The sequence below is a fragment of the Falco biarmicus genome, chromosome 6 (assembly GCF_023638135.1).
Source record: "Falco biarmicus isolate bFalBia1 chromosome 6, bFalBia1.pri, whole genome shotgun sequence".
Lineage (NCBI taxonomy): Eukaryota > Metazoa > Chordata > Aves > Falconiformes > Falconidae > Falco > Falco biarmicus.
This window is the reverse complement of record NC_079293.1, coordinates 56,114,280-56,141,905: the sequence shown is the minus strand read 5'-3', so window position 1 is coordinate 56,141,905 and position 27,626 is coordinate 56,114,280. Positions and strand designations below refer to the sequence as shown.

General features: G+C 36.8%; 1 protein-coding gene across 1 annotated transcript in view; it reads left to right on the top strand.

The window, feature by feature from the left end:
* The window catches only part of LAMA2 (laminin subunit alpha 2), a 377,372-nt gene that overhangs the window by 322,344 nt on the left and 27,402 nt on the right, over window positions 1-27,626 (top strand). Inside the window, exons 43-51 of the mRNA XM_056344337.1 lie at window positions 906-1,088; window positions 3,771-3,925; window positions 5,566-5,709; window positions 6,617-6,750; window positions 12,852-13,011; window positions 17,910-18,034; window positions 20,151-20,313; window positions 22,375-22,519; window positions 24,768-24,906. Of these exons, the coding sequence (XP_056200312.1) occupies window positions 906-1,088; window positions 3,771-3,925; window positions 5,566-5,709; window positions 6,617-6,750; window positions 12,852-13,011; window positions 17,910-18,034; window positions 20,151-20,313; window positions 22,375-22,519; window positions 24,768-24,906 (1,348 nt within the window). The remainder of the gene's footprint in view (window positions 1-905; window positions 1,089-3,770; window positions 3,926-5,565; window positions 5,710-6,616; window positions 6,751-12,851; window positions 13,012-17,909; window positions 18,035-20,150; window positions 20,314-22,374; window positions 22,520-24,767; window positions 24,907-27,626) is intronic.

Below are 27,626 nucleotides of genomic sequence, written 5' to 3'. Positions count from 1 at the left end.
GCAATTCTAAGAACAGTTTCAGAGCAAGAAGGTAGCAAAGCAAGTTCCTACAGGACCCACGATGCCACTGTGGAGTGGTGGTAGAGTGAGGGTTCACATGGGTTCCCTTGCAAGCTGGAGTGTCCACCACAACATCTTCTGCTTGCTCACTGCCTCCCATCTGCGGGAATTCAGAAAACTGGACAGCTCCCTAGTGCTGGCTCATCATGTGGTGTAATCCCAGCTTGGCAACAGCACCTGAGCTGCATGATAAGTTTTAAAGCAATCCAATTTACTAACACAGGATTTGAATAAATACCTGCTTGGATACATTCCAGACTTAAATATTTTCACCCCAAAGATAGAACATGCATTTTCATTTTGCAGGCAGAGAGGTGGGGCAGCATTAGACTAATTGTTTTGCTCCAGGTCACCGAGGATGTCTATGGATGTATGTGATTAATTCAGCCAATGGGCCCTTGGTGTCCTAATTCACAAGATTATTTGTCAGAATTTCAGCTGAAACACATGGAGTTAGATTTCTGTACTCTGTACATCAGAACATTGAAAGTCCTATTTCTTTTATAAATATCAAGTATTATATCTGACACTTGATCAGAAGTTAACCAGTGAGTCAACAGCAAAAAAAATCACACAAAAAATTACCTAATAAAATTATTTCTCCTTTACATACAAATGGGGCTGGAGCATTTTCTCTTCTTTAGATGCATCTGATGTCTCAAAAAAAAGTCATAAAGGGCGAGATTCTGCAGTCTGAAATTACAGCTACTAATATCCTACTGCATGTGAAGTAGGAGCTCTCAAAGAACTACACAACACAATTTAAGAGTTAACCCAACTTTAAGATGTGTGAAGGAAACTGCTGTACTCCAGGCAATCATTTTATTGTCCTTTTCTACCTACAGATACAGCTATAAAGGTACAGGCAGCCAAAGATAAAGCAAGACAAGCCAATGATACAGCAAATGAGGTCCTGGCCCAGATTAAAGACATCAACCAGAACCTCCTGGGCTTGAGAAACAACTACAGTAAACTCGCAGATGATGTGGCAAAAACAAATGCTGTTGTGAAGGACCCTATCAAGAACAGTAAGATCTTTTTTGGGCTGTTCGGTGGTGGGTTTTTTCAGTTTGTGGTTTTCATTTCGCATCTCAAAATGAAATCAGAGGCACTCCAGAATTTCACTCACGTAGCATTACTATAGTATGCTGGGATAAAAGGGATCTCTATCACCTCTATTTTTTTTTGGACTTTATATATAAAAAGAATTTTAAATCTTAAGGACTGGTGCTAGCAATTGGAAAAAAAAGCTAACATCAGCACGATGAATGTGTAGTGGATGGATTTGTTCCACTGACTACTATTTAAAGTATTTAGGAGGTGAATAATCAAAGATTCTGACTGGCAGTTCACCCCTTGATTCAAGCAAAATTCCACTCACTAAACCTGTCTTCAGTCAGTCAGATAATCAGTTCTGGGGGAAATGCATGACTTCTTTCATATATGTTACTATTTTGGGTAGAACGCTAAAGTAGACAGTTAAGTAGAAAGACAAAAAGGAGATTCTGAAAATTTTTTTTGGTATGCTTTTATTTTATTTTTTTGAACAGTGAATCCTGTTATCAAATGTGGCAATAGATTTAGCATTTTCACTTTGGTTATGATGGATAAAATTGAATGCTAAATTACAATCCATTTTAGGGTAGATTGCTAGAATATCATATGTGACTATATAATTAGGGCTGACCACAAAACCACGTATCTTTAGAGAATTACTGAAGGACTAATTTCTCAGCTAACCTGGGCTCTCCAGATTGTTGTCAGCTTGATGAAGCTGGGCACCTAAAAACATCTAGTTTAGGAGGTTATAATTGTTGTACAGACAAACGTCCTCTTCAGATTGTAGCTGTACCAATGAAAGAAGTTAATCCAAATAGCTGTTTGTCACTGCCTGCCTGCTGCAGGTTCCTGATCCCTCATCAATTGAGACAGATGTGTGAGCCCCAGGACAATCCCTGTCAGGTAGACTGATCCATACTAGTTTAGACAATATGAAAAGTAGTTACTGATTGAAATAGTGTGGTTATATTACAGTGGGTTATGGAACAAACAGATCTATGAGTTAATGACCTCTGGCAGGGCATTGATAAACTAAGTGGCCTAAAAGCAGTAATTTCTCGGCACTGCTGGATCTAGATTAGGTCATCTGTCCCAGCCAAAGTATTCTAAGACTATGTACATTAGTATTTTAGCTGAGATTAGGAGGGATAATGTAGAAATTAATCTCTTGATTGTCCCCCATCATGTTGACATTGAGGAGTGGTCTTAACACTTGCAAACTCTTTCATGTCACATAAAGCTTAATTGGAAGATGTTCTCTAGAAGTATGTTTTTACTACTCCAACTGCTAATGGATACTCAGATTACAGAATAAGATTAAAGTAAATGCAGGGTAAACCACGCTGAATATGAGCACCAACATACTCACTTTGTACAACTACATACTGAAGCAGTCGTAGCGTCTCCTGTATGTCAGAATTCAGGCCCTGCATTCTCACTAAGTAGATGTGCAATATATGAAAAGTAATACACTTTTTCTAGATTTATCCTGTCCCTCAATTTACTTTACATTTCTGTTTAGCTATTGAAAACTTTTTCTTACATTATCTTCTGTTTTTTCCTTTTCTTTGTCTCCGTACCTTGTCTACAGAAATCAGTATGTACTTTTTCTTTCTTGCTGCTTTTATTGTGCCTTTTCTGATAAACAATGATTCACTGCTTACCACCAAAGCTTCTGCATGGTGCTCTATATTTCACATTCATTGAAATAATTAAATAGTTACTTTTCTAAGGCTCTGAGTTAAAGTGACTTGGTAACTAGTTTCACATATGCGAAACCTTAAGAAGCATCTTGAAGGTTTGGTATGAGTGTCTGCGTGACTATTCAAAAACTAGGTATGCAGACTTCCATGTTTTATCTAAGCATTATTATTATTATTATCATTCAATATACATTCTTCTGGTAAATGCAGGTTTGTTGCTTTCTGTGTCATCCACATAAACCCATACCCTCATGCTAGCAAATGCTGTGATCCTTAGATCATCTGACGAACTGTCAAAGAGAGGGCATTGTTCACTGGTAGTATGTTGGGGGCAAAAAAAGTAATTTGGAGCTTGAAGAAAAAGAGAGAAAAAAATATCCTTGTGAACTCATTAAGTTCACCTGAAAAAAAGACAATATTTGCAGTTTACTGCCACTGTTTTTTATTCTGCTTTCAGTACACATGTAGAATTTTAAACTTGTGAGCAGAATAAAGCCTTTTTCTAGTCGTGGCCATTATAGTTAATTCAAGAATTACTTCAAGTTAATTCTAACCCTGTTTCAGAAATTACTAACGGAAAGTAACCAATTGTCATTAATCTAGCATTTTTCTTCAAAACTGGACTTTAAAAAAAAAGAAAGTAAATACCTCATTCATAAGTGTATTTTGCTACAGGAAATGTTTTCTGTTAGTATCATCCTGACCTGAAGCATAGTTACTGCTTCAAAATCCTGATTTAACAACTGCATTTGCTACTATTGCTACTTTAACTTGCTTCCAAATGCTCTTGAATTATATTACTCTGTTCAGATAGCTTCCTGGTCTGTGTATAACTCGTAGTAGCATATACAATTGCCTGAGTATTGTGTATGCAGAATTTTCTTGGATTTTTGTGTTCTAATGTATAATTACTGTTTGACACTGTTCTCTCAAACTCTTCCTATGAAGTTGCTGATGCAGATTCCAGTATTAAAACCCTAGAAAAGGAAGCAGATCGTCTGCTAGATAAAATCAAGCCAATCAAAGAACTTCAAGATAACTTAGGAAAAAACATTTCTCAGATAAAAGAGCTGATAAACCAGGCTCGGAAGCAAGCCAATTCGGTAAGCCCTCTTTCTCAGTAAAATGACCTTTTGAGTATTGATGAGATTTTATTTTCTACTTTACTATTTCTTTTCCACAGAGTGAATCCTTTCTAATTCTAAACATGTGTAGAGAGCAAATAATGGAGTATAATTTCTCAGCTAAAAGAGAATATTCTGATTATTTTCACTTTGTGTCTTGTTCCTTCATTTTAAAATTGCCCTTGTTAAATGGATAACTGTAGGAATGTGTCAGGAAAGGTTATTATTTAAGAATTATTATGGATGATAGTACAGCAGAAGAGTCACAATGTCATTGATTTTTATGAAGAAGAAAACATGTTTTTTTGTCTAAGCCCTGATGTCATATCATAGAACTTATATTACCTGAGAATGAGGCAATGCCAAGCTCACTGAAATTGCTGAGCGTATTTACTTTCCCATATTCTTGACTTTCTTTGTCCAGTAGCAGTTCTGAGGACTCTAACTTGAGTTAAGAATATATTTCTAGTCCATTTAATGAGTTTAGAGTCTGTCTCCCTGACTCAGTAATACTCTAAACTTGAGGATCAGCTGGTTAATACTAAGGTTATTCAGCCTCAGACCTAATGTAGCAGAGGATAAAATCTGTTAAAGATGGTACTTCAGAAAACTTCCTGAAAAATGTTGGGGGGGGGTGGGGGGTGGGGGGGGCGGAAATATCTACAGAATAATAGGATCCCGGGAAAGAAATGTATTCCATATACTCAATTAAATTTGCACACAATAGAAAGACAAGCTGCAGTGATGATATGGGGTTTTTACATTCATCTTCTGCCTGATGGCTTTGAAGTACTTAACTGCTAAACTTTTCTGAGATACGGAAATTGTGAGTTTGGTCATATAATGGCTCTTCTTTTTGGCAAAGTGTGCCCTAAGCATAAGGGGATACCATTATGTACATCTACTCTAATACATAAACATATCTAGCTGAAATTGAAATACCATTGTACTGTTATTATGTCTGTGCTGGCATTATGAAAGCAAACTGTATACAGTTTTTATCTGTGCTCAGAGCCTGAGGAAACTAGCACACATATCCAAGTGCGTATGTCACTCAGCTGTGAAAATGAAACTTAGTTATGAATACCAACTCCATTGGGGGCTATGTAAAAGCAGTGATAGACACAACTGTTGGTTTAAAAATAATTGTTAAATGGTGTCTTAAATTGGCATAATCAAAGGCATTACAAGGAAAAATTAGATCATCCTGTGTACTTGATAGCAACGTGCTGTGATCCTTTCAGGAGTGCTGCTTATTCTCCTGGCTGTACATTCTACTTATAGATTGTCTCTACTGCTAGAATTCCACTGCTGCTTGTATTAGACCAGTGTATCTTCTAACTGTTTTTAATCCATACAGTTTATCCTTTCAAATGTGAATGCCAGAAAGAGCTTTTATTTCCTTTTAATAAACAATCCCAGAAAGAGAAGTCCATTTCTACCTCCTGTGCATACCCAAGCAACACCCTGGTACATGTAACACAGAAATAGGAAGGGAAGGGGGGGGGGGGCGGGGGGGGAGTATAATATTCTTATATTTATTTGGAAGCATCTAAAGTTATTTCTGGAATAATAAGCAGTAAACTGAATTCTTCCTGCTGTGCATCTTTTTTTTGAAGATCAAAGTGTCTGTTTCCTCTGGAGGCAATTGTATTCGCACATACAGACCAGAAATAAAGAAGGGAACATACAACACCATCATTGTCAATGTGAAGACTGCAGTTGCTGACAATCTGCTTTTTTACCTTGGAAGTGCCAAGTTTGTAAGTCTGTCTCCTGCTTTTCCTGTCAGGGTTGCTTGATCAGATCAGACTACTGGCAAATACAGATGAGAAAGGCTCTTTTTTCCCTCCTACAGGCTTCAGAGCAGTAGTAGATGGCCTAAGATAATCTAGACATTTATGGTATTTGGTATTAACGTAGGGACTTCTAAAATATGACCAGCAATTTTTTTAATATATTTTAATATTTTAACTAGATACGAAATGTGAGACTTCATGAACTATATTAGAGCTTGAAAATTCATAGTGCAACCAGGGTAATTTTTGGGTTGGTTGTGGGTTTTCCGTTGGGAATGAAGTAGCTAATCATCTTGCAACTGTCAAAGCTCCTATTTATTGTAATTTTAAGTCAAGACTACAATTCTAAGCATAATAATGATGAATGATTCAGTTTCCCATGAGCCCTATAGCAGACAGACTTCTAGATAAATCAATAATAATTCAGTAAATGGGAAAAGAATTCTAACATTTTGAACTATATATTTTATTTACCTAACAGAAAATGAAGAGGCTAGATGGAATCATGTATTAGCCTAGAATCCCAACATCTTTCTGCCATCCAACAGATGTTTTACAAACAGCATTACTCTGAGTTAAATCCTTCTCTTGATGGCTACAATATTAACATTTCTTTAAGTCTAACAGCCGTTTACTGCATATCACTGACAGAAGTCATTTGCCATCTTTGGCTTAAGATTCCTTGTTTGAACCCATGAAAGCAGGAAAAAGAGAATCTCATTTTAGATCACTGCGATAATTATTTTTTATACTCTACTGTCTATATATAGGTTTCTGATACCTCATTGGACTTCCTGAAATGTGAATAGTTTTGGAAAACTCCCTTTAATTACAGTATGAAATTGCTTCTGTTTTCATATTTTACATGTAGACTGACTTCTTGGCCATAGAGATGCGCAAAGGTAAGGTGAGCTTCCTGTGGGATGTGGGATCTGGTGTTGGACGTGTGGAGTATCCAGATTTAACCATTGATGATGGATTTTGGTACCGGATTGAAGCCTCTAGGCAAGTATATGTTTCACTTCCAAAATTTTATTCCTAAAGAAAAAATTGCTAAATTTAATAAGTTCTGCTTCTAATCCACTGTCCTCAAGTTAGCATACCTCAGGTTTATGTGGAAATGTTTGCTATGTGTGACATATTGACTTTAAAAAAAAAATATGTCAAAAATATGAGCACTTCTATTCTGGTTTAATGAAAGCTTTTGAACCTACACCCAATAGTACCAAAAGTGTATACACTAGAATTACTATTGAAATGTGAATTGTTTTGTGTCAAGAATTTATTTTCATCACATATTTCCCCTCTAGCTTCAACAATCTATGACTGCTTATGTTCCCTTCTGTTTACCTATCACTTGGTCGATTCTCTTCTTCAACTAGCTTCCTTTTAAAATCAGTTACAGGTTTTAGCAGTCAAACAGGTAACTACTGTTCTTTTCTTCTTGAATTTCAAAGATGAGCAGCTTTTCTGAATTTCTGGTCTTGATACAGTACTGCAAATGTGTGGTCTGTCATACTCCAGTACCTTGATTCTTACTCAAAACGCCATTTGCATAGGCAGAACATCTCTTAAAACTGGAGATATTTAAAAAGATACAGTTTATGAAAACTAAAGGATGAAATGTTCTGGAAAGTTAAATTATACTTTGTAATTTGAGATCAGCTGTTGAATGGTTTTGAACTTCAGAAACATGGATACTTTAATATTCAAATTTCACATCTGTTAGTTGAAGCTTATATTTTCCATTCAAACAGCAAATACATGACATACGGTGTAGTAATTACAGCATAAGGATTACATAACTTTATATCCTTTATCTTCTACTTCTGAACAGATCTTAGCAATTTAGGAACATCATCTATATTGCAATTTGATATGTAGCTGAGTAATTCCTCCTGCATCATTACAGTGAATTTTACATAGTATTAAACATAGAACCAATAATGCAATCAGAAAATGAGAGGGAAAAAAAAAAAAAAAAAAAGAAAAAAAAGCACTCTAATCCTTGGAGGAGGAAATGGCATCCAGTTTAAATAATTTAGTGAAATCACAGAAACCAGCAAATCAGAGCAGAGAATTAAATAAAATTATGGCACCATGTCCAGAAGCTGGCTTACTGAAACCTTATTGCTAGGAAGATACAAACTGGGATACGATGTGAACTGGTGAAATCGTCACCAATTTGTATTATACATACTAAAACAGCTTCATGACACAGTAATGCCAGACTTCCATTTACAAGAAAGCTGTTTCAGCAGAATATGGAGCCAGGACATGGTATAAAAATTCACACATCCTACAAAAATGCTTTGCCTATTAAGCTGGTTGTTCTGGATATATAGGATGTGCATGCCATTAGTTTTGAACAAACTGCTGGATCAGCAATTTGGAACAATTACAGCTGCACAGATCTGAAGTACAGAGCAGTGTTTAGGAGAATTACATTACAGAGACAGTTGGATTTTTGGGATTAGGATGAAGAGCTCAGTACTGATTTTGCATTCTTAAAGGCAGACTTCATAAGTCTTATACCCTACTAAAGATTCTTCAACTTGAAACATTTTAGTCCATTTGATAACTCTCCTCTGACTCCCTTCATAAGCTGTTGGAGAGTTTTAATCATTTCATGCTTTCACCTTTTCTCTCCAAATTTCTTCTCAGTTCCAGTCACAGACTTTTTCAGCAACCTGACAGGGCTGCCTGAACAGCTGGAGCAGGGCATCTGCTTAGAATGGGAACATAAGGTGAAATTCTGGCTGTGCTGAATTTTGCCATTGATTTCAGTGGTGACAGGCATTGACATGCGATAATAATGATATGGTAGGTTTAAATGTTGATGGCAGTTCTTAATCAAGGATCCCAAAGGACCTTAAAAAGAAGAGATGCTGTGGCACAGAGGCTGTGAAATTTTCAAGTTCACTCACCATACCGAATGAAATCTAAATATGAAAAATCTGACTGTTAAGTAATGATCAGAGATGCTCAGTTCAGTTAACATCTGTACCAAAATTTCCAGTGTGTTAAGAATAAATTGATAATTACTGCATCTGTTTTCCAGAGGTGCTTTTAATGTTCATCACCTTTTTAATTAAAGCTTTCTAATACTTTGCATTTTATTGTCTGTGCAGAGGTTATCATGGAGATAATTTAATATTTTTATGGAATGGGAGTAAAATTTGTTTATTTCTGTAAGATTTTCTAAAGGAATTCCCTATACTTTGAGGGTACAGGAATTTAACAATTGACACTTACGGAGTTACTTACCTGCTTACAGAGGCAAATCTGATTGATGTCAATCAGCTGCAATCAATCAAAGTATCAATAAAGGAAAATCTGGCATAACAGTATCTGGCAAAATGATTTAAAGCAGGTTTGCAACATGCAAACAATGTCAGTTTTGTGAAACAGTCAAATAGCTGACAATATTTTTGAGACTCACTAGATCAGTGAAACGATGTCACTTGACTTCAGCAGGCCTCAATTAGGAGCAGGACCTGATTAGCTGCAATTTTAATCAAGTGTATTTTAAACATTACCATTGTTTTAATTGTTAATGACAGAGTTTAAGCAGCACCCTTCCTTTAAGAACAAAGAATGTTTCAATCCCAAGTTCATTATAGACACATCCAGCCCAGCTCAGCAAGAATTTAAACTACTGTGGCAGATCTGAGCCATGCTTTCCAATGAAGACTTTCTGTGCTCTCAAGGGGTCAAGGAGCAGAAGTTTCTGCATTTTATTTTGTAATCCAGTGTTGATTATTTGCAAAAGTAATCTCATTTACATCATGCATCTCCTAAAGAGCAAACCCTGCATGCATGGCATTATGTAAATTTTCCAGATGATCAGCCACACAGTGCTGATACATTCTCTGTAGTCCTCCGGTTCTACAGAACTGACTGTCGCTAGAACAGTATCTTCTAACCTGATGACTTGTTATGCACAGGATAGCAACATCTTTTTGCTGTCAAGTTAGCCAAGTTCTTTCTTCAAGCCCAGCTGCCCTCCCTAAATAAGAGAGAACTATTTATGGAAAAGACTCCATTGTTAGCATTTCAGCGTGTTTGAAAATGAAAGACATGCATGCTATTTGTGACATACTAGATGCCCTAAAAAGTGTCAGTATTCTCAGTGACTTCTGCATTATTGCACTTGGAAGTTTTTACACTGGAATCTTGATTTCAGCATAACATAGATTGAAAGAGCCGATGACTTTCTTTTGGAGACCATCAAAGTTAAGCAATTTAAAAAAAAGGTCTTCAGCTACTGTTAGTCTTTCAACAGTTACTACATTAAGAACTTTTATCCTTTAAAGGACTTCAAATTGATAAGCCTTCTGAAAAAACCAAAAAAATTGGAATTTCTGCTGCAAAGATATCCCCTTAGCATTCAGTTGATTTTGCAATAAAAGGTAAAATATTTCATTAAAAGGAAATAAAAAAACCCACAAATTATTTAGAATAATGTGGATGGCTTTAGCCCACTTTAAAATGATTTTGACATCATGTTTACATACCCCAGATGTCACTTAGGACATTCCCTAGGTAACTAAGAGTCTCATTCATGTGGTTTCCAGAGCTGCCAGAAGAAGTACAGGTAGGTAATCAAAGAACTCCCGTGGGTTTTTGTATGTATGTATTTTTCACATGGAAAGACTTGAGATCCCTGACTATAAAGCAGGCAAGATGACATAGATTTATGTCTTCTCCAAAACTACTTTGCAACCCTGCTTCACAGTTTTAGAGAAATTTATCAAAACTGAAATGTCTCCGCTAATTTATTTTTTTTTTATTTAAGTGGCTTTTTTTCCAGTTCTCAACTTTTTTCCTCATTCTCCAGTTTTCAACTCATTCTGGTTTTGGGGTAATAGGTTCTGAGCCAAAGGAGTTCCTGAAGAATGTTTTTTAGACATAAAATTCATAGTTTTACAGTATTTTTTCACCCTCTAGAGCTCTGGTCCAGTAAACTTTCTAAATCCAGGAATTCTGTAAGTACAGGATAGCAGTTTCTTTATTTAGTTTAATCAGTTGCTTAAGTTATGCAGTTTTCCTTTCTGTGCTCTATATATGAGTTCTTCAAGTAAAGTTTTATTTAACAGAAATGATAGTTTTTCCTGAAAGATATGCTTTTAACTTATAGTTTGCTTGCTACTTCAGAACCCCAAGCCAGTCTTTTTTTTCTAATTAGACAGAAAGGAATTTTGTATTTTTGCATGCAGCAAGGTTCAGGACGTTTGAAAATCAAAGGATTTTTTAAAATTATTATTTCATTTTTTTACTTTCTGACTGTGACTTGAAAGTATTTTGATAGGATGAGTATGTCACTTTTCATCTACAGAAGCAACGTGGCAATTTTTCATGAATTTTATCACCTCTATTTAATCAGCTTCCTTCCTTTCCCTAGAACCCTTTTTCACAAATATAGATATAAAATCTGCTTTCTGAGAAAATTCAGTTTTGTCTAGCCTGAGAACAGCTACTGAGTAATTTTTAGGGTCTAATCTGGTATCTAGCGAAATACCACATGTAGTCTAAAAAATGGGTAGTCACTCTTGATAGGTATGCACTCTTCATAAACTGTTAACAGAAAATGATAGAAATTTTTATTTAAAATGGTGTATTTCTGCATTAAGTGTCAAACAGATAAGTTAGAAAAGTTCCATGTAATATTGGTATCCATGCTGAGTGTTTCAGGGCTAGTTAGGGTTGCAGGATTGGGCATCCATGTTAGGAATTTCCAAACTAACATGGCAATGGTCATGGGAAATCCAGCATCCTATTAAAAATAAGACAAAGCAGCAATTTCCCAAGTTATCTGTACATCCACAGTATTTGATCACCTCTGCCTACCTCATCTCCCAGCCAACCCTCTCCCACATTACTGAACATACAAGATGCTTCATCTGCACATGACAGGATTTGGGTCATACTCCATGCTTATTTCTACAGTCACATGGCCCCATAAGAAATTATGTGTGTCAATTATGGTCCATCTGTCTGGGATGAAACACTAATTTATGGTGTGCCTATAAATGCCTAATAATTTACCTCTATTAGGTAAGGAGTAAGCTTTCTGTAGAAAGCTCCTATCCATACTGCTGTGAACTAAAGTGATACTAAGCAAATTATTGCAAAGAACTGAAAGTGTGGTCAAGCATTGGAACAGGCTGCTCAGGGATGTGGTAGAATCAACATCCCTGGAGGTGTTTAAAAAATGAGTAGATGTGGTGCTGAGGGACGTGGTTTAGTGATGGTCTTGGCAGTCCTGGGTTAACAGTTGGACTTGATGATCTCAAAAGTCTTTTCCAACCTAAATGATACTATGATTCTATCAAAATTGTTCAAGTTTCCTTTGAAATACCTTTCTATATACCTGAAAGACTAGGAGGAATCATCTCTCTCTTCATTCCATTCCTTTGATTGTAAAAATATGTCAGCAAACTCCTTCCATGCCAGTTACTTCATGAATATAACCTAAAAAGTAGAAAACAAACTGCTTCAAAAACTATTAACAAACGACAAATTCTTTTGTTGCTGCTGTTACCATCAATATTTGATGTGATTCACCGGGGACAATGAGGTAACATCCTTAAACATAATGGGGTTTATGCCAGTTCGATAAGCAACAAGGGAGCTCCACTGCAGAAAATGCAAACTCTGTGCATCACAGTGAAGGGAATCCAAGTACTTTATCACATGATCATTCATTTCAGTTCAAATATAATCTAATAAACCTTATGAAATTGAGTAATTTAATTTGGAACCTTGCCTGCATCATTTGTTATGTCTAGAAACAATTACTTACCACTAATTTAATGACAATAATTTAAAAAATGTAACTTCTTAGTTTTAGTCGGTGAAGGTTCCACTTCATCTGTGTAGTGAGTTTTGTTCAAAAAAGACATTGAGGTGAGAAAAAAACACCTGGTTTTGTAATCATGTCTTTAACTTAAGCAGGCATAAGAGTATTCTTTTGTATCAAAATAGAACATAATCACATCAGTAATGCATGCCTCTATTAAAAGATGCTATCTAAAGTAGACTCCTGCTATGTTTGATTTAACTACTGACTCTGTATGCTTAAATTATTTTGTTAAAATCTCTAGGACTGGGAAAAATGGTACAATATCAGTGCGAGCTCTGGATGGTCCTAAAGCCAGCATTGTGCCAGCCACATTCAGTGCTGTCTCTCCACCCGGATATACCATTCTGGATGTAGATGCTAATGCCATGCTGTTTGTTGGAGGTTTAACTGAAAAAATAAAGGTAAGGTCTTGTCTGGTGCTTGCATGTTAACTGGCTGTTTATGTGGACTGTTTTCGTTATTGCTTACAGTAGAAATAGTAAACTTTAATATGCTGGCATCATTGTGGTAGGTGCTTTAGTAGCAAATAGTACACCTGCAATCTTGAAAGATTATTGGGATTCGCCTAGACATGTAGGTGCACAGAGCTGAAGTTTTTCTGCCCATGCCATTAACTTCTAACCAGAAGCCTAGCGGCTGACTGTACCGATACAGTGTTTAGCCCAGACTTATTTCTGCTGGGTAGCTGGGTGCTGTACTTTGGACACACCGCTGCCCAAACAGGCTTTCAGTATTGTATGACGGGAACTCATTCCTGTTTCCATGCATTCCTGGTCTCCTAACACTGTATATAACAATATATATTACTTTGCATTCAGGGATTCTTTCTTTGTCATGTATCCACCGTATCACTTCATCCTTTGCAGTTTGTTTTTGGTGTTTCTGCTTTGCATTATTACTTTTTGTTCCTGCTTTCCCCTCTGTACTACCCATCTTTTTAACCACTACCTGCATCAGATCGCTGATCTATTTCCTCTTCTCTTTGCTGGTTCATTTTTCTGGTGACTGCTTCTACATGGCTTAACTTAATGAGAATGAATAGAAAATTTATGCCAAATAGAACAGATGGAAATATTTCAGCAAAAAATATTCTCCAACAAGTACTAATCAGCATATATTTTCTAGTGACATTCATTAGAAAACAATTTAAATGAACTGTTTTGTTCCTGATCAATATTTTGTTTTTATTTAATATTAGCATTTTAAAGAAATCCTTATTTAGCATCAAATAAAACCTAACATTTAGACTTTCCTAAACAGTAAACTCAAAGAACTTTTTTATACATTTAAGTTTGTATAGGTCCTCCATTGTTGAAATGGCACAATATTTTATGGTCCAACTTTCTAGTTTTTAGAAAGTTCAACTTTCTAGATGGTTATGGTTTGGGAATATGTGATTAGATGTATTCCTTTCTTACAGAGAATAGTGTGGGTGCGAATTTCAAGAGAAACAAAGACAAAATCAGAGGATACAAGAGGAACAGAGAATGTAGATTCTACTTGCTTGAAATCAGTGTCTTGAAGTCCAGCTTTAGCTTAAAAGATACCAATGTGTTTTGGAGCACAGTCAGGCAACTTCATTTTAGAGCTTGATCACAGTTTCTGCACACACAAAAAAGCAACTCTGAGCAGAGTTGCTCAACTACCAGCTAACTTAACTGAGATATATCTGACTTTGACAAGCATTCACAGGGACAGGAAAAAAATTTCATGAGATTTTGAGCAAGCAAATTGCAAGTCAATCTATATTAGTAGAACTCGGATCTCTCTGTTTTATATGAAATGGATCCACAAAAAAATGTGAATACTTTCAAATTCTAAAGAGCAGAGGCAATGAATCTTGATGTTTCTTGTTGAACTTAAGGATGTGAAAAACTGCTATGCATTTTCTTTTCTGTAATTCGATTTCATATGGGAAATAGGCAAGGACGTTAATTGAAGAATTTCTTGGAGAATTACATATTAGAAAAAAAAAAATCTGTGTCATCTTTTTCTGTGTTCTCGTTACAGCCCTAAATAGAGGTTCTGGTTTGCTTTCTGCCTTCCAGCTTTCTATCCAGAGGCAACTAAAAGTGTTTGCTTTCTTCCGTTAGCCCTAAACAAGAACCCTCAAAACATATTTCTAAAAGTAATGAACCATCAGTTGCTAAAAGTGGCTCTGTACTGCAGCATTTATTGACCCTTACAAAACCAGAATGGCTTCACTGGCTTTCTGTACTCTGTCCTTTTGATCTGCTTTTTCAAAGGAAATTGAAATAAACAAGGGAGAGGTGCTTTATCTCCCTCACCTAATTTACTTCTCAGCTTTTTTTCATTCTTGGATTTTTGTTACGTCAGATAAATTCTGATTTCTACTGTTGTTTTCACCAGTAACAAATTTAATTGCATTGGCATTATGTGCTGTTTTTTATTTGCCATAATAACTCGGTGGAATAAACACTCCACTCGGCTGAATCAGGACAATTCAGTGCTTGCAGTGCTGTGTAACTACAACCACCAAAGGTCCAAACACACCAGTCCATATAGGCTATAGGTCACCTATGTGTCTGCCCACCTCTCTATAATGCTTAACTGTCAGTCTGACTGCAGGCTCAGGAAGATGGACTGGCTCAAGTAACAATCATAAGTGCCAAAATTATGATTAAATTAATAACTTCATCATTCTGCATTAAGAAGAGTACTTGAGAGTCTGGTTTATACAATATTTAAATTCTGTTGACTCAGCTGAGACCCTAGAAAATGAGTGGTCAGATGATTTTTGACTTGTTGTCTTTGGGTGATTGAAGGAGTTGAAGCTTCAACCTCAAATGCTAGGTTAAACCCAATCTGTATTTTATTTTAGATTTCACTTTTTAATTATCAGAAAACATGTGGGACAAGTACTGAAACCTAGTAATACCATTTTTATTTGCACAGCTCTAGAACACCAAACCTCCCAGACCAGAGCTTTCACCTGAATTCTACTTCGAAAAAAATTCCTGTGTTTACATTAAGAATCCAGAGAATGAAAAATGATACACAAATTCAACAACTTTTCTGTGTCACAGCACAAAGCAGACTTCTGCCTAGCCCTGATTTACACAGCAAAGGTGTCACATTAGACTAAGAAAAATGTACGTTTTACTTGATGGCATCTCTAGGTTTTATTGTTATATTTTATTGTTAAATAAAAAGCTCTTAGTATTACAGTTTGATGGCAGAAAAAGTGAGGCAAAGGTGTAAACACAGTTCATATGTATTATTTGAGTAACCAGGCCCCAAAGATGGTACCTACTGCTCCAATAAAAGATGTCACTGCTCCAATAAAAGATGTCACTGATCCAATAAAAGATGTCACTGCTTCTAACAAAGGCCATCTATGATCTCATTTAAATTAAAAAAATACATTGAATTTTGAAATATTTAATATTGTATCTACTGCTTTTAATTCATGTTTATTAGTAGCAGTATCTATTTGGGGTATTTATTTAATATTTAGTCAAGCAGAAATACTTAACGGTCGACACTTCATAAGGTGTGTAGGAAAAAGTTAGGGATTTAGCAGAATCTCTAGAGGGAAAAGCATTCAAGGGCTCTTGATGTTTCAAGGTAAACAAAAGGACCTGGAATACAGTAACATTTAAATCTGAACCCTTTCCTGAATGTTCTTTTTTTCTGTTAGTTAGATACAGTGAGGCAGAGGTGGGTAGTGAGCACAATTCAGCATGTAAGTTGTAGGATCAACTATGAGGTGCAATGCTGAATCAGAACACGGATTACAGATGCTGCAGAAGTCTGACACCAGAACAGCTGTTTTCAACCCCAGTGAGAGTTCTCCAGATGTTTCCTGGAGGGTTCTCCATATTTTCATCTGAGTCAGGAAAACCTTTGTGAGTCCTTTCCCCTCACCCCCTGCCCTGGGTAAATAAAGACAAGGGCAGAGGTAGGAAGACAGGATATTGTAAGTTTGGTATGGGTTACATTTGCATTTCAGGGTTTTAAAGACTGTCAGAATTGCTCTGTTCAGACACAGTCTATGAATTAAAAAATAAAATATAACTTCACTTTTTGGGGGAATTTTTCTTATGTGGTACAGTTGTCGGGCTCACAAAATGAAGACCTTAACTTAGACTTTTCTAAAAACCATGAAGTTCTTTGGACATTTATCAAGGTCACTGATATTTTTAAATCTTTGTCTCAAAAATCTGCTTTTTTATATTAATGGGTTTTAGCATGCTTTAGATTTGTCCTGGGATTTTGTCCATATTCCTATTTGTATGCATCTTTGCAGTGTATTAAAAAAGAAAGCTCATTTTCAGTTTTTAAAAACATCTTTCCTCTGACTTGAGTAGAAGGCTATGATACTTAGATGTCATGAATTTCTCAGAAGTGACATTAAGTTCATACTTGTTGTTAATAAAAACCTTCAAAATTACCCTGGGAAATATCACTAGCACATTAAGTCTTTTGAGTCATATTTTTCCTCGAATATTTTCAAGTTGCACTTCTCCATATTCTCTTACAAGACCTTAATATTTGTAATTGCTGTATGGAAAACAGCAGGTGCTTATCTATCTCAAATAGCTAAGTGTATAGATTTCCAATCAGCTCATACTGATGAAGTGAAATTTAAATGAAACTAAGTATTTTTAGAAGGATAATTTTGAGCTGAGTACTCTGTACTATCAAATATTACAACCTTGATCATGGTACCATGTTAGGAACTAATGAGCATTACCCTATGTGTATGACCCTAGATTAATGAATTTTAATTGACTTGCCATCAGCACCTTTTTCTGCATCCAAAATTCAGCATGAACTTTACAGGTGTAGCCAGTTCGGTTCACAGCTGATTCTTTAACTTTGGGCAATATGCTCAGTTTCCAGGCTTTTGAGCATTAAGTACAGTAGAAACACTTTACTTTTTTTATCGTGGGAAAGATTCCTCATGGTACTTTCTGTGAAGTCTTAAAAACCTGGATAGATCCTGAATAAGTGGGAGCAGGCAGCTCTCTGAATAGCCAGGAAACCTGATGGTGACATGGAAGCTAGGGCAACTCCTTGTTCTCCAGGAGTCATTCTGCCTACGCTTCCCTAGAGTCTCAGACAGAAATGGGCTTTTCCATTTTAACTGAGAAGAAGTCGAGCTCACGTTTTCACTGATCAGTTGTTCCATAGCAGGGCTTCTCAGATTAAATATTGCTCTTGATACTTAAAATAATAATCAGCATCTTCTGGTATTTGTGATATTCATAACCGTTATGCTTTCAGTGCAGTAGATCAATTTGAATTCTTATTAGGTTTGTAATTTCTGTTGCAGAGGTCAGATGCTGTACGAGTCACCACCTTCACTGGCTGCATGGGTGAAACCTTTCTAGACAGCAAGCCCATAGGACTGTGGAATTTCAGGGATATTGAAGGTGACTGCAAAGGATGTGCTGTCAGGTAGGTAATGCAGTGACTGTTTGTCATGCTCCTTTCAGAACCTGTCTTCAGTGGCACTGCGTTCCATGGTAAGCAGCAGGAATTTCCACAGCAGCCATCAAGATCCAGTAGACAGCTGTGGTCTGTATGCAATGCTGGGAGTTGTAGGAAATACAAAGTTAAGTTGCAATTACACCAAGAGGGGAAGCACCCAATCTGGGTCATAAATACAGTTGTTCTCTTAACAGAATTAAGATGGTGTGACAGTGCTGTGATGGAAGGACTCTTGCTAACCAGTAACCAGGATTACTCAAAACATGAGAGAGGGTGAGATCCACAGTGGGACTGAGTCTGGCTCATGGACAGCTGTGGTTGGGTGCCTGCACCTCTTACGCAGCACGGCGCAGAGTCAGATGCCTCAAGGTGGCTTTCACAGCAACCAGTGTAGTGAGCAGAGACCCCCAGAAGAGAAAGGTATTTCCATTCTCAAAAGAGAATGGAAATCCTGTCTGAGTGACTTGTGTTTCAAGGTAGGGTAAATGGCCCATCCAGGCAGAACCACAACTTAGGTATGTGGGTTCAGAACTCTTTTCAGGAAATTTAAAACAATGTAAGTTACTTCCTTTCCATATGTGTCCCTATCCTTAGAGAGCTGTGATCTTCATTACTCTTTCCCACCAAACTAATCTCAAACACTTTCCTGTGCCATGTCTCTGTTTCAAAAGCTGAGGGCCCTTATACAGAGGCACCACCTACTATTACAGCACAGTTCTGGGCATTATCATGTAGAGAAGGCAGACTCTGCGTCTCTCACATCCTTGTTCATGGCTTTCACAGTGACCCACTGTATGAAAGCAGCACCGTTCTCTTAGATGCTCCTCCTTCTTAGTGAGTTTGGCACGACCAGTATATGGTATAGAGCTCACGCTGCATTAGGTAAAGTAATCACAGACCCAGTCAGGGAAGGTAAGAGTAGGCAAGTTTTCAAACTAGCAGCCTAGTTTGACAACCTGGTAAGGCTTAGCTCTTTGAAGTGATGGAAATTCCAGTTGGGAACTGAAACAATTTTGGAAACACCAGAGGATTTCCTTGACTACAATTGTAGGCTCTTGGCACTCAGGTGGAAATTCAAGGACCATGATGATGAACATATACATTTCAGTTCCAAGCAGGTTCTAATGGAAACATTAAGTGCATCTCTGCCTAAATTTAATTTTCTCATTTATTAGTGATATTGTAGATCTGCTGGCTTGGAGTGGGGTGGGTGAGAGGGAGATGACAAAAAAGAATACTAGATTTGAGATTTGTATCTCAAATTAATTTTGTATCTCAAATTTAAAAAAAAAATAATTAAAAGCTCCCTTTTACCATAACCCATTGTTCCAGTGCCAGAAAGAGTTCTGTTCTCCTGCAAAATCTAATTACAAAAATCTAAATGTAAATGTAGCTATGGAAGGTGAGCGGACTACATTCAAGTTCCTTGTACATGTGCCAAGATAAATGCGAAACATGTTCCTGGACAGTATTTCATATGCAGGTCCCTTGTTCAAATTCAGTTATGTTTGTGATTAAACCAAAAGATCGCTGTCTTGCAGCTATCTGATCTGCGTGACAGAAATGGACAAAGAGCCTATCATAAAAATCATATCAAACGAGCTCAAGGCCTGATCTTTTCTGGTTTGTAATGACAGGAATGCCAAAAGATGCGTGGGGACTGATGCGTCTGCTGTTGTGATGTTTGTAATTTATGGGTAAACACAGAATCACAGTTCCCACGTTTTTTTCAGTCTGGGACCCTCCAGAAGTAGTAAAATCACTAACAATAAAAACCCCAAGATTTATTACAAGATGAAAAAGTACATAATGCTAGTTTATGTTGAGCATTGCAAAATGAGTCATTACCGACCGTAAAATATACGCGAAGTATTCCTCTTCCATCTTCCTCCCAGTTGTGCTTTTGTGTTGGATAGCTGGTAAGCTGACCTTACAGCTTCACTTGTCAGAATAGGAGTTTGATAGGAAATTAAACCAAGTTCAGGAAGACTCGAAGAGGTGTCCCCTCACTCCCCTAGCCCCCTCTTCTTTTTCTTTTAACCTTACATGGCAAAGGAAAATGGTTGGAATTGCCCCTTTTCAGCCCACAGGTGGCAGATGGTGAAGGGACTGTCCAGTTTGATGGTGATGGTTATGCCATGGTGAGCCGCCCGATCCGCTGGAACCCCAATATTTCCACAGTCATGTTCAAATTCAGGACCTTCTCATCGAACGCCCTGCTGATGTACCTTGCTACTGATGACTTGGTAAGAACAACCAGCTAACCTCCACACTCCTACAAGTTTCATGCCCCATCTTTGCAGTGGCTGAATTCATCATATTATGGAAACTTGTACCTTCGTTTAGTGGCATCATCCTGGTATGATGTTGCCAGCTATGATGCTTCACTGCTGCCCAAGTGAAAACAATGTTATAGTGTAGAAGTTGACTACCTAATATTTACCAGCCGGGGAGCATTATGTTAGACTGAGGGGAATTCCAGCTTTTCTGAAATTATTGATTAATTTTCATTTATCCCAAATGGTTACCTGTGCAAACATTTTCAGTTGTGGTTATACATTCATGATTTAAAATATTATACTGTGAGGGCAGGGATAATATGGGAAGAGACAAGTGTTAGAGAGAAGTCCTACTGATATAAAGAAAAAGTTTGCGTTTAATGTGAGTAGCATTAAAGGGGAACAGAATGGTGCAACAAACAGGATGTGATGGTGATGACATTTTTACAAGGACTACAAATGGTGCCTTTTACAGCTAAAATAGAGAATAGAAGCATTAGTTATAAAGCTGTTCAGGGTTTTTATTCACACACACTGTCAAATATATGCAGATAACAGGGAGAAGTTATTTATAAAGACATCTTGCCAGATCCTCAGGATCAGGAATAACTCAGCTTCAGCACCTCTGATTCAGATTGATTTGCACGCCTGACTGGGAGCAGAGTGCTTTCTTTAGCCTTTTCATATGGGCCAGAAATTATGTACATCAGTTCTCACTGATGCCTTGAAGAATTACTGAGCACTAACTGTTCTAAAAAAACAGTGTTTTTGTAAATCAGTCTTAAATCAGATTCCTGTATTTTGGGAAAAATTACCAGAATTGCTGGAATTATCAAGGAGGATACTCCTCCTCACTGACTGTAATAAAATATAGCATTTTATTATGATAATGAAGTACTTACATAGTTTTTCCAATTAACTTTGATAATTGAATATTGAAAGTATAATTAATTCAATTATATCATTTTGCATAATCATTTTGTATAATTAATTTATGTAGTTTTCTAGAAAAATTATTTACTTGAACTTCTGAAAAATATTGGGAGCTGGAAGGCAACTGGTTGCTAATATGTCTCTTGAGATACTGTTCCACCATACAAAAACTTTGAGGATGCTCTTTCTAGTGATGCATGAATAGACATGCATAAGCATCTAGAATACTGAGTTTGTTAAATTTTACTCTTTTCTTCTTAACATAAATTTACGTTCAGATACATAATAGTGTTATCAGGGTTTTGCATAAGTATTCAGCACATGGTAAAGTATTTTCATTCTCCATAAGTCTGAGCACAGGTGAAACTGGCCATGATTAAAATTATAATTTAACTTAAAATTTCTCTGGTAACATTCATCTCCTGGGTCATAGTTCCACCATTACTTGCTTAATGCCTTTCATGTTCTCTGGTTCCCTGGCTATTTGTTTTGCGCTTTGTATTCTGCCAGCTCTTTTTCTGTAGGTACTGCAGCATACACCGTTGCTCCAGTCAGCCATCTCCAGTTATTGCTTAGATGCTGGTGTCAATGGCTGATGAGGATAGCAGTTCATAGCTCTCAGTTGCTCCATCAGTACAAATTACTCTCTGGAAACCCTAGTAAAACAAACCCATTTTACCATCTTCATTATTCTTGTTTTCTACTTCGCAAGTTTAAATTTACCTAAGGTATGTAGTAAATGCACTAACTGTAGTAACAGACATACACTCAAAGCTGAGTATTAGTTTCAGGTAATTATCTTGTGTATTTCTGTCTTCAATCTGAAAACATAAAAGTACAGACACCCCATCAAAATTCCAGCCAACTTGTTAGCAAAATTCCAACTAAATTAGCAATCCAAAGAGAAGGGAAAAAAACCCACTTGTTTTGTACGTTACAGGCATAGACAGTAAATGCCTAAGTAGATTTTTTAAAAAGCTTTAAAAAAGTTGTCTATTGTTACCCAGGAAAAGGAAGTATTTATTTAATGTCATATGCCTTTTACCAAAATGAACAAGAATAATAATTTGTATATCTAATCCTTTTCATTAACAGAAGGATTTCATGAGCGTAGAACTCAGTGGTGGGCATATAAAAGTCAGCTATGATCTGGGTTCAGGTACAGCTTCTGTGGTCAGCAACCAAAATCATAATGATGGCAAATGGAAATCTTTCACCCTGTCAAGAATTCAAAAGCAAGGTGAGTTCCCGTGGTGTCAGTACCACGACTTTTCTACTTACCTGTGCAGTACAGCTAACCATCTAATCATGAGGAAGATGTGCAAAATTGCTGGAATTATAAAGTTCTAGTGATTTAGCAACTTCTTTTGCTTAGATTATAGGTGTGTTGAGTTGCATGTGAGTAATTGTACTGTCAAACAGGCCTTTTATGAACAGGTAGCTTAATTTTCAGTCATAATTCTGCTTTAAAGTTGCATGAATTACATTCCAAAATGCTTCTGAGTGGGGGACAAAAGAAGCTTTTTCTTCAGTTCCCTGATGTTCAAAATCATCAAGCAAACCTGTGTGATTTTTTTTAGGACAGCAAAAGGTTTCATGCTGTGCAGTTCTCTCATGCTCACTTTATCCCAAAGTGCTTAAAAAACCAGACTTCAGTAGTGATTGTACAGTATCTCAGTAGACAAACACAACTGTTTTATATTCCCTAATGATATGCAGGATGCCATGATCTGAATTTGTATGGCAACAACTGGGAACATCTTCAGAAGTTCTACTAATTGTTTAATTTGTTACCTGTGCAAAATGTAAAGTGGTGGCATTTAATAAGATCACAAAGAATGCTGGCTATCATGCCGGCAACCCCCTTTTTTGTTTGTTTGTTTTTAATCTAGTTATAGGACTGGCAGAATCTTAATTTGAGCCTAATTAATTTTATCTATAGCATCTGTGACATCTTCTGTGCCTTTGTATCCTGAAGTCTTACTGCATTCTGAACCTCCAGGGTCACCACGAGCCCCTGAGCACACTCCTCCTCTGCCCCTGCGGTGCCAGCTCTCCACCTGACCTTTGCATTGCAAACAGACCCACTCTCTTGTCGTTTGGCTGAAGTGGACTTGGGAGCTGGGACACTGGTCAAAAGAAGTCAGAACTCTCACTTGTAGATTTGCGGCATCTTTAGAGGAGGAGTGCCTCGTAGCTAGCCAGTTACCTTAGTTCATCCTTAACCCAGGAGGTCTTAAGATGAAATATATCGCATAATTGTAATTTATTAATACCATTCAAACATATAATGTGTTTATAAAGAAGATACAGGTATAGAAATGAAAGGAAAATTAATCTGTTTACCATAAGATACAGCAGGAAAGTCTATCCCCCGTTCCATTCTCTTTCACTCCTGAAAACAGTAGTTTGGTTTCAGGTTTTGCACATTCCTTCTGTCTTTTAAGGCATTTAATTAGTCTGCTGCTGCTACAAGAGACTCACCTCTGTGGAAGAGCTTCTGTCAGAGAAGACTCTTCCTCCTATCATCCCATCACTCCTTCCTCTCCATGGATTATACATTACCATTTCCAGCCAGTCTTCCCTTTGAAATCTCTTAAGAGGTTGACAAGTCTTTTATCTCCAAACTCAGTCTATTACATCTTTAACCAGAAATCAGGCTGGTCACTTTTTTAGTTAAAATAAAGGTCCATTTCATTCCTTAGGTATGTAGATGAGAGGGGGCAGAGGAAGTGTAAATTATAAGCAATCTCTTGCATTTTACTGTCTGAAGAAAAGAAAAAAAAAAAAGGAAGGGAGGGAGGAAAGAACCCTTTCTTTGCAGCCCTGTGATAGAGTATCCCTTTCTTCCTTGGGGACTGCTCAGTACTTTTCACTGTGTCTTGTCTCTCTCATTGAACTTTATATTCTGTATTAATCTGTACATTAAAAATATACATGGAACAAGCATTTGAATAGGATGGCTGTATGTAGTGCATCACTGACTCCAGATTGAGATTAGACATGACAACAACTGACTCCTTTGGGTTTGAAAATGGTTTAGAGTAACTGATCACCAATCTCTAAGGCACATAACAACAATGTTAAAATTGTTACACTAAAAAATCCTGCTCAAGTGGCAACCTATGGACTGAAATCACAAGTTAAATTTAAAATGATGTCTTCTGTTATTGTCCTGAAGTGTGACCTCCAAATTACATTGACACAAACAACATACCAAATTGAAACAGATTTAGAGAATATATAAAAATAAGGCCTACAGACTTATGCTATAGCCCTTCAGGTTGTTACAGAAACAGAGGAAAGTGCAGGTCTCTTCCCCTGCCCATAATTAACAATTTGGAAATCCAGTGTCTTAATTGCAAAATACAAGCCTCCTTGTCTCTCTCCTCACCTGTTCATCCTCCAAATATTTCTCTATTGGTTTCTTACATTAAGACAACGTTGTTTATGTCTGATATTTTGAACTAATTTAAAATGTCTTCCAGCCAACATATCAATTGTAGACATAGACACCAATGAAGAAGAGACCATAGCAACAACTTCTACAGGCAGCCACTTTGGGCTCAACTTAAAAGGGCATGAGAAAATATATTTTGGGGGATTGCCAACTCTGAGAAATCTAAGGTAACGTGAATTAAACAAATTTCTCTACCTTTGGTAAGGGGATGTAAATGCAGTGTAATCTTATTCTCTGTATTTATTTCTCAAATTCACTTGGAGTACGTGAATGAGGAGTTCTCAATGTACCCTGTATTGCCACAACAAACCAATGCTTTATTTGCATATACTGTGTATTTCAATGTATTTCACATAGCTCACATTACACAAATACAATGGAAATAGCGGTAACAGTGCTGTACAACTTTCTGATGCTGTGCAAGAACCATGATGTAGCTGACTTTTAAAGTATTTTTTGATTAATAGAATTTTTGACTTCAGACTTACAGAAATGGCTCCATACTGCCACAAAATTAAGCTTTTTTTTTTTTTAATAAGTTTTTGCATAATCAGGGTCAGTATACTTCTAATACCTATAAAAATACTATGGTTAGATATAATCTAAAATTATTTGACACAAATTCTTTGACAACTAAGATTAAATTCCTCCTGTATTCAGGACTTAAAGTATATGATACAGTACTCTGGATGTCTTTAATTTAAGTAGAATGAAATATGGCAACTTTTTCCCTTCACCAGCTTGATCCTGAATTTCTTAGGCAAATAAAACTCCCAGTTTGTAAAATATTGCATAATATTATTGATAAACTTTGACTTAAGCTTTAATAAACAAAAGAAATGGTATAACAGACATTGAATTCAGTGACTGTGTTACGTGGTTTTAAATAGACAAAAAAAAATTACTTAAGGTTTAAATGAATATTCAGCAATTTTGCAATGACAAGAACAAGAAAATTCTGTGCTGCGATAAACCGGTGAGCAACACAGAAACAAGCGCATTCATCTATGTCAGCTTTGACTACATGGCAGAATGACAGCCTTGAAGTGGTCTTGTGCACACGAAATGGTTGTGATTAGTCCACAGGCTAAAAGAATGGATGTATTTGTTAATTTATTAGGTTAATAACTGACCTCTGATGTCAAATCACCTGGCAATAAAAAGATCTAAGATCTATTTTACTCACAAAATATAACACTATATTATGTAATTGTGAATTCACGCCAGTGTGTAACAAAAAGTCTAGAGCAATTATCTTCCACTTCCTTTGTGGTTCCTTACAAAATCAGTCTACCACAGCTACTTGGACCTGTGGTAACCATTCTTCCTACAGCTATGATTCATCCGTCACTGGGGAAAGATGAATGTTGTGATAAATTAGAATCAAAATAGTGAAAGGGGGATTAGGGCAAAGCTGAGCTACAGCAAACAATAGATGCTGAGGTACCCGTGACTGTAATTATCAAGTTGTGTCAGTTCTGCTAAATTCTTTTACAAGGGTTACTTTTACTAATGGCCAAGTTATGCAACAAATTAGAAATGCTTTCTGATATATTACTTTTTAGGGCAGCCATTTGCAGGGTAACCCTGCTAATTATTATAGGCTGATAGTGTATATAGAATCTTACCATCTATTATGTGTTGTTTGTAAATGATGTATTATCTGCTTCACTGTGAAATATTTGAATCTTGCTAATAAGTATCATTTACTATGCTTAATGTAATTTTGATTTTTTTTTCTTTCTCTCTCACCCTAGTATGAAAGCAAGGTAAAAATAACCAGATTACTTGCATGACTTGCATGTGTGTAGCAAGTGCAGCTTGAAAGCACAAGTAGCAATGCAGAAGCAGCATGTGAGCAGTATTTATACCAGCTGTTACACTAAGGCTGTTAATTCAGCTGCTGCAACAAGCAAAGCTGCTCCCGAGTGCCTAACACTGTCGTATTACATGCTGTGCCCACACCTACACAAAAAACTTTTATTTCCTTCACACAGCTGCTTACTTCAGCTGTTTGTTTATGACACTGGAATACCTCAGAAGCAAAACTATGGCAAGCTGTATTGCTGAATTTAGTTCTGACCTCCAGCCTGTAAGAGCAATATAGTCCCAGGTCAGGCAAGGACCTCTACGCTTGGAGGCAGTGAAGTGGTTACTGAGGAAGATATGAAACCAAGGTGCAGATTTTTGTGAAGTTTGCCACTTCTCAGTTTAAGGACAGGAGGATGAGGGGCGATAGAGGAGGTCACCTAGTTCTGACTGTGTTTTCAGTTTGCAACTATTTGTGTCCATTACTATTACTTTGGTATGTTCAGATATGAACTGAACTTTGCTACATTTTGCAGTGTAATTCCTGGCTTGAATTAGAAAAATGCAGCTTCACACTCCCAATCCTGAGAAAGATTATTTCCTCCTAAACTCCAGAAATCTTTGCTTGTGTTTCCTTGAGATTGATCCTAATTTAGCAAAAACAAAGGCCAAGAATTTATGCAAGATCTGAATGAACTTGGACCTTGTTTTGTATGTTTTGGAAGGGAACAAGGGAAAAAGGAAGTCTTAGGAAAACATCAACCAAGTGTTCAGTGTTGGCAAGGATGTAGAGTTCATATGGGTTGGTAATTCTAAGATAACACTTGTAATGGGACAGCACAAGGGCAGTCTGTAACTGGGCAGGGTGGCAAGGGGGTAGGAACGTGAATGGTTTCTGGATAGCAAAGAGAGGAGACTATAGGCACTGCTGACAATGACATGGCAAAACTGTTCTGCTGCTGGGAAGATGGGTCTATAAAGAAACTGGGAAGGAGCTGGGAAATAAAAAATCAAAAATGAAAGGTGACCATAACTACATGACTACAAAATAAAGCAGAATATGGATCGCTTTAGTAAA